The sequence below is a fragment of the Pyrgilauda ruficollis genome, unplaced genomic scaffold, assembly GCF_017590135.1.
Source record: "Pyrgilauda ruficollis isolate IOZ18807 unplaced genomic scaffold, ASM1759013v1 scaffold243, whole genome shotgun sequence".
Taxonomy (NCBI): domain Eukaryota; kingdom Metazoa; phylum Chordata; class Aves; order Passeriformes; family Passeridae; genus Pyrgilauda; species Pyrgilauda ruficollis.
In genome coordinates, this window is record NW_024523745.1 from 539,062 (window position 1) to 549,705 (window position 10,644).

Sequence of the window (10,644 nt, forward strand, 5' to 3'; positions counted from 1 at the left end):
GACAGGAACATGGGGGTGTCAGGGACACGGGGTTAAACCCCAGTCTGGGGGCCACGGGAGGAGCAAGGGGACACGGGGAGGTCGGGAGGGACAGGGACATGGGAGGGCAAGGGGATCAGGGACATGGAGGGGGGAGCCCCCAGCCTTGGCAGGGCAGCGACATTGCGGGGATCCCCAATATGGGGGCGTCAGGGACATGGGGGACACAGGGGAGAGCCCCCAGCCCGGGCGGGTCAGGACATGGGCATCCCCCAGGGATGTGGGGCAGGGGACACAGGTGAGGACCCCCTGACAAGGACAGGGACAACGGGACGGGGAAGCGGGGACCCTCAAGGGGCAGGGTATGGTTTGGGGACCCCCAAGCACAGAGGATGGGGGGCAGGGTGGGCAGGTGAGGACTCTCAGGGTGGGGGGAATAATCCAGGGGAGTCTTGAGCATCCTGGGGAGGGGCAAGGGGGGGATGGCGATGGGTGGGAGCAGTGGGAATGGGGGGACTTTCAGCCCCCCGGAGGGGCACGGGGTGTAGGGAGAGAGGGGAGCTTGGGGTGGGGTCCCTCTGACCTTCCTGCGGCGCGGGCAGCTCCTCGCAGACCTTGGCCTCGCCCAGGAGCTGGCGGCGCTGGGCGGGGGTCCCGGCGCAGAGGCCCCGGGCGGTGTCGGGGGGCACCCCCTGTGCCCCCAGCATGGCCTCGAACGTGCCCAGGGCCGAGCCATCGTCCAGAGCCCGGGCCAGGCGCTCACGGCCCTGCTCGGCCCCCGCGGCCATCCCGCACTGCCACAGCAGCACCCCGCCTGCGCCCCAAAGCGGGACACGGCTGGGACCCCCTCACCCCAAACACCGCCCCACAGCCCCCATGGCCATGCCGCACTGCCACAGCAGCACCCCGCCTGCGCCCCAAAGCGGGACACGGCTGGGACCCCCACGGAGACCCCCACTCCTGAGGAGCCCCAAACCCTGCCCCACTGCCCCTCTGTGCTCCCACCCCTGCTCGGGACAGGGAGGAGGGGCGAGGGCAAGAGGAGGGGGACGGGGACCCCAGGAGGGGCTTAGGAGGGGACAGAGAGTGTGGGGGGGACCCCGGGGTGGGGGGGTCAGGACTGGACACAGGACCCATGTCTGCAGACCTGGCCTGCCCTGTGTCCCCCCGTGTCACCGCACTGACCCAGGGCGGTGACCAGGTGTCGCAGGTCGGGGGGGCCGCCCCCCTCCAGGCACTCGAGCGCCTCCAGCACCTCCAGCGCGTTGCCCACGGCGCGGCCCAGCGGCTGCTCCATGCGGGTCAGCAGGGCCGCCGTGCGGATGCCCAGGTGTGCGCCCACCTCCACCTGCGCGGGGACACGCACGGGGGTGGCGGGGACAGCGGGCAGGGACAGGGACAACAGGCGGGGACAGCGGGCAGGGACAGAGGTCAGGGATGGGGACACGTGGGGACAGGGACAGAGAGAGAGGACAAACAGAGACAGGGACAGCGGGCAGAGACAGGAGCAGGGACAGGCAGGGGCAGTGGGAAGAACAGATAGGGACAAGGGACAGCAGGCAGGATAGGGATGGGACACGTGGGGACAGGGACAACAAGGGGCAGGGTTAGGGACAGGAGCAGGGACAGCGGGAATGGCCAGGGACAGTAGGCAGGGAGAGAGGGCAGGGACAGGGACAGTGGGAGGGGACAGTGGGCAGGGAGAGTGGACAAGGACAGGGACAGCGGGCAGGGATGGGGATGGACAGGGACAGCAGGCTGGGACAGTGGGCAGGGAGAGACAGGGCAGGGATAGGGGACAAACGGACAGAGACAGGAGCAGGGACAGGAGCAGGGACAGGCAGGGGCAGTGAGAAGGAGAACAGAGAGGGACAAGGGACAGCAGGCAGGGAGAGTAGAGAGGGACGAGACACGTGGGGACACGGACAGCCAGGGGCAGCGGGCAGGGTCAAGGGCAGGAGCAAGGACAGGGACAGGAGCAGGGACAGCGGGAATGGCCCGGGACAGCAGGCAGGCAGAGAGGGCAGGGACAGTGGGCCGGGCAGCCGGGCAGGGGTCCCGGGGGTCCCCGAGGTCTCACCAGGCTCTGGGCCAGCTCCCGCGCGCTCTCCTGGGTGGGGTACAGAGCTGCCTCCCCGAACTTCACATCGAGCACCAGCGCCGAGAGCCGCTCCGCCGCCTTCTTGCTGAGGATGGAGGCTGGGCCGGGCGGGGGGGTCACCGCCTGCGCCCCCTCCCCGCGCCCCGCGTGTCCCCGCGCCCCGCGTGGCCCCCCCGGTGATGAGGGGCAGGCTGTCCACGGTGGCCGTGACGTCGCGCAGCCCGTAGAGCACCCGGTCCGCGGACACCAGCTCCGCGCTCTGCCCCACGATGCAGCAGCCCACCCGCGCCAGGATGTGCTGCATCTGCGGGCACCGGTGTCCCGTGGGACCCCAGGGACACCCCACCGGCACCCCACACACCCCCCAAGGGTGTCCCAGTGAGACCCCCTCATCACCCCACTGTGATGAGCTCTGGAGCCCCAGTGCCCCCAAGCCCGGATCCTGCAGGGTGTGAGGGTGCCCATGGTGTCCCTGTCCCTCTCCTGTCACCCCCCGTCCGTCACCTCCTCGGGGCTCTGGGACACGCGGAACCCGGGAATGGCCTCCAGCTTGTCCAGGGTGCCCCCGGTGTGGCCCAGCCCGTGCCCGCTGATCATGGGCACCTGGGGAGGGACACAGGTGGGCGCAGGGGCTCGGGGACCCCCCTGTCCCTGCCCCATCCCCGGGTTCCCCTCACCTTGCAGCCACAGGCGGCCAGCGCGGGGGCCAGGGCCAGGCTGACCTTGTCCCCAACGCCACCAGTTGAGTGCTTGTCCACCACCAGCCCGTGCCAGGCGGGCGGCCAGGCCAGTGTCCGGCCAGAGCTGGCCATGGCCTGGGTCAGGGCCAGTGTCTCACCCGCGTCCATGCCCCGCAGCCGGATGGCCATCAGCATGGCCCCTGGGGTGACAGCGGCCGGCCACATGTCACCTCCCCTGTCCCCAACCTGACCCGTGCCCCGCAGCCAGATGCCATCTGCGTGGCACCCAGGGACACGCGGGGCCACTTCAGTGCCCTCCCCAGGACCCCCACCCATCCACATCCCCTGGCCGTGACCTTCTGCCACGCGCTGGGGTCCCCCAGCTGTGTCCCCTGCTCATGACCCATTGCCATGTCCTGGAGTCCCTCTCCTGTCCTCCCAGGGTGGTCCCCCAGCCGTGTCTCCTGCCCAGGACCCCTCGGCATGTCCCGGGGTTTCCCTTGCTGTCCCTCCTACTGCTGAGACCCCCCCTGCCCCGGTGCCCCCTGTGCCTTTGTCACTCCCCTGGCCATGTCCCCACGTTTCTGCCCGCGCTCCCCACCACGTCCCCGTCTCGTTGGCGCGTCCCCGGCCGTGTCGCCCCTCACGCTCCCTCCGCTGCCCTCCCGGCCCCGGGGTGTCCCCGCGCCCCTCCCGCCCGCACCGATCTGTCCCTGCTGCGCGGTGCCCTCGGTGACGCCGCGCACGAAGCTCCGGATCTCGGCGTCCTCCAGACGCTCCCCGTCCCGCTTCTTGCGGATCAGGGTCGGGAGAGGGGTCAGGGCGTCCATCCCTGTCCCGGACAGCTGGCACCGCGATTTGGGCCGGCCGGCACCGCGATGTGGCAGCAGTCACACCCCGAAGTGGCACCAATGGCACCCGAGCCCGTCCCGCCGCGCCCCGGTTGCCCAGAGCCGCCACCCCGAGCCCGCACGGCCGCGCCTCCCCCGGCGCTGCCGGGACCTGCCCGTGCCCGCCTGGCCCCGTGCCCGCCTGGCCCCGTGACCGGTGCCCGCTGCCCGCGGGTGGCGAGGCGGCTCCGGCCGTGGACTTTGAGCCCGGGGCAACGAGCGGGGCACGGGAGAGGCCTCGGCGCGGGGTGATACGGGGGTGGCACGGGGGTTGACACGAGGGGTGGCCCCTGGGTCCCTCATTCACCCTGGACACTTGCAGGTGATGCCGTGCCAGGGATCCCCCCATCCCACAGATCCCACAGAGCGGGGGGAGTCCTCAAGGTGCGGCGCTGATGGATGTCCCCTCTCTGTTCGGTGTCCCCAGAGCACCCCATGGCCCGAGGTCCTGGGTAGGATGGGATGGGATGGGACTGGAGCAGGGAGGGGGTTGCTAGCACATCCCTCACCCCTGGTGCATCCCACCCCATCATGGGGTCCCTCTCCGTGGCCCTGACAGGGTTTCCTTTGGGATGGGCAAGGTGTGGCTTTAGGGGAGCCCCCGGCCCCCCGTGCGACGCAGAGGGACAGGAGAGTGAGTGAGTGCTGCTGTAGTTCGTGTTTGTCACAGGCTGACAGTGTCACACAGGAGAGTGAGCGAGTGCTGCTGTAGTTTGTGTTTGTCACAGGCTGACAGCAGCCCCAAACCCTGCCCCACTGCCCCTCTGTGCTCCCACCCCTGCTCGGGACAGGGAGGAGGGGCGAGGGCAAGAGGAGGGGGACGGGGACCCCAGGAGTGGCTTAGGAGGGGACAGAGAGTGTGGGGGGGACCCCGGGGTGGGGGGGTCAGGACTGGACACAGGACCCATGTCTGCAGACCTGTCCTGCCCTGTGTCCCCCCGTGTCACCGCACTGACCCAGGGCGGTGACCAGCTGCCGCAGGTCGGGGGGGCCGCCCCCTCCTTGTCCCCCCCCGTGTCCCCCCGTGTCACCGCACTGACCCAGGGCGGTGACCAGCTGCCGCAGGTCGGGGGGGCCGCCCCCCTCCAGGCACTCGAGCGCCTCCAGCACCTCCAGCGCGTTGCCCACGGCGCGGCCCAGCGGCTGCTCCATGCGGGTCAGCAGGGCCGCCGTGCGGATGCCCAGGTGTGCGCCCACCTCCACCTGCGCGGGGACACGCACGGGGGTGGCGGGGACAGCGGGCAGGGACAGGGACAACAGGCGGGGACAGCGGGCAGGGACAGAGGTCAGGGATGGGGACACGTGGGGACAGGGACAGAGAGAGAGGGCAAACAGAGACAGGGACAGCGGGCAGAGACAGGAGCAGGGACAGGCAGGGGCAGTGGGAAGAACAGATAGGGACAAGGGACAGCAGGCAGGATAGGGATGGGACACGTGGGGACAGGGACAACAAGGGGCAGGGTTAGGGACAGGAGCAGGGACAGCGGGAATGGCCAGGGACAGTAGGCAGGGAGAGAGGGCAGGGACAGGGACAGTGGGAGGGGACAGTGGGCAGGGAGAGTGGACAAGGACAGGGACAGCGGGCAGGGATGGGGATGGACAGGGACAGCAGGCTGGGACAGTGGGCAGGGAGAGACAGGGCAGGGATAGGGGACAAACGGACAGAGACAGGAGCAGGGACAGGAGCAGGGACAGGCAGGGGCAGTGAGAAGGAGAACAGAGAGGGACAAGGGACAGCAGGCAGGGAGAGTAGAGAGGGACGAGACACGTGGGGACACGGACAGCCAGGGGCAGCGGGCAGGGTCAAGGGCAGGAGCAAGGACAGGGACAGGAGCAGGGACAGCGGGAATGGCCCGGGACAGCAGGCAGGCAGAGAGGGCAGGGACAGTGGGCCGGGCAGCCGGGCAGGGGTCCCGGGGGTCCCCGAGGTCTCACCAGGCTCTGGGCCAGCTCCCGCGCGCTCTCCTGGGTGGGGTACAGAGCTGCCTCCCCGAACTTCACATCGAGCACCAGCGCCGAGAGCCGCTCCGCCGCCTTCTTGCTGAGGATGGAGGCTGGGCCGGGCGGGGGGGTCACCGCCTGCGCCCCCTCCCCGCGCCCCGCGTGTCCCCGCGCCCCGCGTGCCCGTACCGGTGATGAGGGGCAGGCTGTCCACGGTGGCCGTGACGTCGCGCAGCCCGTAGAGCACCCGGTCCGCGGACACCAGCTCCGCGCTCTGCCCCACGATGCAGCAGCCCACCCGCGCCAGGATGTGCTGCATCTGCGGGCACCGGTGTCCCGTGGGACCCCAGGGACACCCCACCGGCACCCCACACACCCCCCAAGGGTGTCCCAGTGAGACCCCCTCATCACCCCACTGTGATGAGCTCTGGAGCCCCAGTGCCCCCAAGCCCGGATCCTGCAGGGTGTGAGGGTGCCCATGGTGTCCCTGTCCCTCTCCTGTCACCCCCCGTCCGTCACCTCCTCGGGGCTCTGGGACACGCGGAACCCGGGAATGGCCTCCAGCTTGTCCAGGGTGCCCCCGGTGTGGCCCAGCCCGTGCCCGCTGATCATGGGCACCTGGGGAGGGACACAGGTGGGCGCAGGGGCTCGGGGACCCCCCTGTCCCTGCCCCATCCCCGGGTTCCCCTCACCTTGCAGCCACAGGCGGCCAGCGCGGGGGCCAGGGCCAGGCTGACCTTGTCCCCAACGCCACCAGTTGAGTGCTTGTCCACCACCAGCCCGTGCCAGGCGGGCGGCCAGGCCAGTGTCCGGCCAGAGCTGGCCATGGCCTGGGTCAGGGCCAGTGTCTCACCCGCGTCCATGCCCCGCAGCCGGATGGCCATCAGCATGGCCCCTGGGGTGACAGCGGCCGGCCACATGTCACCTCCCCTGTCCCCAACCTGACCCGTGCCCCGCAGCCAGATGCCATCTGCGTGGCACCCAGGGACACGCGGGGCCACTTCAGTGCCCTCCCCAGGACCCCCACCCATCCACATCCCCTGGCCGTGACCTTCTGCCACGCGCTGGGGTCCCCCAGCTGTGTCCCCTGCTCATGACCCATTGCCATGTCCTGGAGTCCCTCTCCTGTCCTCCCAGGGTGGTCCCCCAGCCGTGTCCCCTGCCCAGGACCCCTCGGCATGTCCCGGGGTTTCCCTTGCTGTCCCTCCTACTGCTGAGACCCCCCCTGCCCCGGTGCCCCCTGTGCCTTTGTCACTCCCCTGGCCATGTCCCCACGTTTCTGCCCGCGCTCCCCACCACGTCCCCGTCTCGTTGGCGCGTCCCCGGCCGTGTCGCCCCTCACGCTCCCTCCGCTGCCCTCCCGGCCCCGGGGTGTCCCCGCGCCCCTCCCGCCCGCACCGATCTGTCCCTGCTGCGCGGTGCCCTCGGTGACGCCGCGCACGAAGCTCCGGATCTCGGCGTCCTCCAGACGCTCCCCGTCCCGCTTCTTGCGGATCAGGGCCGGGAGAGGGGTCAGGGCGTCCATCCCTGTCCCGGACAGCTGGCACCGCGATTTGGGCCGGCCGGCACCGCGATGTGGCAGCAGTCACACCCCGAAGTGGCACCAATGGCACCCGAGCCCGTCCCGCCGCGCCCCGGTTGCCCAGAGCCGCCACCCCGAGCCCGCACGGCCGCGCCTCCCCCGGCGCTGCCGGGACCTGCCCGTGCCCGCCTGGCCCCGTGCCCGCCTGGCCCCGTGACCGGTGCCCGCTGCCCGCGGGTGGCGAGGCGGCTCCGGCCGTGGACTTTGAGCCCGGGGCAACGAGCGGGGCACGGGAGAGGCCTCGGCGCGGGGTGATACGGGGGTGGCACGGGGGTTGACACGAGGGGTGGCCCCTGGGTCCCTCATTCACCCTGGACACTTGCAGGTGATGCCATGCCAGGGATCCCCCCATCCCACAGATCCCACAGAGCGGGGGGAGTCCTCAAGGCGCGGCGCTGATGGATGTCCCCTCTCTGTTCGGTGTCCCCAGAGCACCCCATGGCCCCAGGTCCTGGGTAGGATGGGATGGGATGGGACTGGAGCAGGGAGGGGGTTGCTAGCACATCCCTCACCCCTGGTGCATCCCACCCCATCATGGGGTCCCTCTCCGTGGCCCTGACAGGGTTTCCTTTGGGATGGGCAAGGTGTGGCTTTAGGGGAGCCCCCGGCCCCCCGTGCGACGCAGAGGGACAGGAGAGTGAGTGAGTGCTGCTGTAGTTCGTGTTTGTCACAGGCTGACAGTGTCACACAGGAGAGTGAGCGAGTGCTGCTGTAGTTTGTGTTTGTCACAGGCTGACAGCATCACCCATGTCCCCAGTTCCCTACAGGTGCAAGTCCATCATGGGGACCACGCTTTCCGAGTGGCGCACACCAAAGGTCTGTCCTTTTTTCTGGTCCTGCGGGAGGACAGAGGCGGTGTGAAGGTGAGGGGCTGTGGGTCCCTGTCCCCCAGGCCTGTCCCTGTCCCCGTCCCCACTCACCGGCTTGGGGTAGTAGTCGCTGGGGCTGGGTGTGTTGGAGGTCAGGGGCGAGCGGGTCCGCCCCACTATGGTGCAGCGGGGGGCCCGCGCCATGTACAAGTTGGTGTCCACGGTGCCGTATTTGTTGGGTCCTGGGGTCTGCGGGGAGAGGGGCGGGTGATGTCACCCCCTGGATGCCCCATACCCTCAGTACCCAGAGCCCCTGCACCCCACATTCTTGGCACCTCAGCCCCCCGGAGCTGTGACACTCCAGACTCCTTGGTACCCCAACCCCACGGCCCCCTGGCACTGCACACTCCTGGTACCCCAGTCCCCGGGACCCTGATACCCCAGATCCAGTCCCCCAGTACCCCAGTCCCTTTGCACCCGACCCCCAGTTCCCTAGCCCCCTGCCCCCCCAGTCCCCCGGCCCTCCCAGCCCCCACCTGTTTATTGTCATCGAAGATGCTGGGGCCTCGCCCTGTCATGATATACTGGGGGGTCGATGTCTTGTTCACTAGGCGGGGGCCCACCACAGGTGGCAGCTGGTAGGTGGCAGGGCCTGGTGGGGGAACATGGCTCAGGGGGACACGGGGCTTCACCTTCCCACAGGTGGGGAGGAAAGGCTCAGCCCCAGGACGCTGGGCGGGTCAGACCAGCCAGGGGATGTTGGGGAGCCCAGTCTGGCCAGGGGGATGGGGGGTCCCAGCCTGAGAGGAGATGGGGGGCCCAGCCCAGAGGAGATCAGGGGGTCCCGGCCCGGTCCAGCACAGGGGAATGATGGGGATCCCAGCCCAGGTGGGGTGTTGGAGGTCCCAGCCCAGCCCCAGGGAGATGATGGGGTCCCAGCCCCGGGGGCCACGGGGGACCCCTCACATCCCACTCTCTCTCTCACCTGGTGTCTGCTGGGGTTTGTCCGGGCGGCCGCGGGACCTCATGGAGCAGGCGGGGGCCGAGGGCAGGGTCACCCTGTTGGCCTGCTCCGGGGAATAATACGCTGCAAGGGCGAGCGGGGGTCAGCCGCCGTGCGCTCCGGGCGCTGCGCGGGGTGCCGCCCCCGGGGCTGCGGCCCCTCACTCACCTGGCCCAGGTGTGTTGCTGGCCTGCCGCTCGCGGGGGCGGCCGCCCATGGTGAAGGCGGGGCCGCGTTCTCGGCCCCGGGCGGTGAAGCCGGCTGGCACCAGGTACTGGGGGCCGGGGGAGCGCGGCTCCTCGGGGCCCCCCAGCTTCATCCCGAAGCTGTAGGCGGGGGCGCGGCGTCCGGAGGGGTCGCGCTGGTCTTTGCCTGGGGGCGGGCAGGGGCTCGGTGGAACTCGGCGCCCCCGGCTCGCGTCCCCCGTCGGCCCCGCGGCTCCGCACTCACCGGTGCTGCTGGCGATCCTGTACTTGGGCCCGGGGCTGGGGTACGCGGCCGAGGTGGGCCCCCGGAGCCGGTGGGGTCTCCAGGGGCCCACCCAGAAGTCGTTTGACATGGGGGGCTTCGTTGGTGGCGCCCCAGCCTCAGGCTCGGCCCCCGGGCCGGTGGCCTCGGGGGGGGACGTGGGTGCTCCCGGCGCGGCTGCCCGCGGTGAGCGGGGTGGCAGCAGCGGCGCCGGCATGCGGTGATGGCCGTGTTGGTGGCAGCGGCGCCCTGGTGACAAGTGACTCTGCGGGGCCGCGGGCGCCGGCAGCGGCGGCGTGGTGGCCGTGGTGGCCATGGTGTCACAATGGCCACGGGGTTCCAGCGCTTTGTCCCCTCGGGACAGCGCTCAGCACCCCGGGGTGACAATAGTGACAGCGCCGGGGAGGGAACGCCGGGAGCCCCGTGGATACACCCCGGCACCCCATGGGTACATCCCGATGGGTACATGCCATGGATACACCCCAAAAATACACCCCATGGGTACATCCCGATGAATGCCCCCCAAAAATACACCCCATGGATGCACCCCTGGCACCCCATGGATGCACCCCTCGGACCTGATATCTGACCCCCCAGAACCCCATATATGACCCCCCCGGACCCCGTGGGGAGGACAGGAGGGACACGGAGACACAGCACAAGGACGGAGGGACAGGAGGGGACATGGGAGGGGACATGGGGACAGTGGGAGACAGGGGAATATGGAGATTTGGATATGAATGACATGTGGGGGACATGGGGACATATGGGGGGACATGGGAAGAGCACAGGGACACGGGCACACAGGGAGAGGGTGAAGGGGGTGACAGGGCGATATGGGGGCAGGACATAGGGGATGTGGGGACATGGGAATATGGGGGACACAGGAGGGCAGGGGGACACGAGGACATGGGGGGACATGGGAACACAGAAACTGGGTGAGATCCCCAGGGGCTGCCTTGGGGACACCCCTTCTCTTGGGGACACCTCTGACCTGGGGACACCTCCGGTCGTGCCCCCCGTCCACCCCCCATGGGGAGCTCGGGGGTCACACGGGGCTGAGGGTCCCCGTCCCCTGTTGGTGTCACCCATGGGGCGCAGACACAGTGAAGGGACACGGGGGGGTCCCGGTGCTTCGGTCACTTTATTGGGGGGTCTCTGTGTAGGGGGAGCTGGGTATGCGGGGTGGGG

The 10,644-nt window shown here is 70.1% G+C and overlaps 3 protein-coding genes across 3 annotated transcripts in view; all 3 read right to left on the reverse strand.

Annotated features, from left to right (window-relative positions):
- LOC121355099 (thymidine phosphorylase) overlaps positions 1-3,590 on the reverse strand; it is a 4,590-nt gene extending 1,000 nt beyond the window's left edge. The window contains exons 1-7 of the mRNA XM_041470272.1: positions 3,464-3,590; positions 2,758-2,960; positions 2,585-2,683; positions 2,258-2,384; positions 2,060-2,181; positions 1,165-1,327; positions 563-793 (exon numbers count right to left, since the gene is read on the reverse strand). Of these exons, the coding sequence (XP_041326206.1) occupies positions 563-793; positions 1,165-1,327; positions 2,060-2,181; positions 2,258-2,384; positions 2,585-2,683; positions 2,758-2,960; positions 3,464-3,590 (1,072 nt within the window). The remainder of the gene's footprint in view (positions 1-562; positions 794-1,164; positions 1,328-2,059; positions 2,182-2,257; positions 2,385-2,584; positions 2,684-2,757; positions 2,961-3,463) is intronic.
- A 945-nt stretch (positions 3,591-4,535) lies between these two features.
- LOC121355100 (thymidine phosphorylase-like) lies at positions 4,536-7,116 on the reverse strand. Its single transcript, XM_041470273.1, has 6 exons — positions 6,990-7,116; positions 6,284-6,486; positions 6,111-6,209; positions 5,781-5,910; positions 5,586-5,704; positions 4,536-4,853 (listed from the first exon to the last, which is right to left on the reverse strand). Exons 1-6 carry the CDS (start codon positions 7,114-7,116, stop codon positions 4,536-4,538), a joined length of 996 nt encoding a protein of 331 aa, XP_041326207.1.
- Positions 7,117-7,914: 798 nt separating this feature from the next.
- ODF3B (outer dense fiber of sperm tails 3B) lies at positions 7,915-9,544 on the reverse strand. Its single transcript, XM_041470274.1, has 7 exons — positions 9,436-9,544; positions 9,154-9,357; positions 8,968-9,069; positions 8,519-8,634; positions 8,399-8,414; positions 8,094-8,231; positions 7,915-8,009 (listed from the first exon to the last, which is right to left on the reverse strand). The coding sequence occupies exons 1-7, from the start codon at positions 9,542-9,544 to the stop codon at positions 7,915-7,917; spliced, it is 780 nt and encodes a 259-aa protein (XP_041326208.1).
- Positions 9,545-10,644: the final 1,100 nt, after the last annotated feature.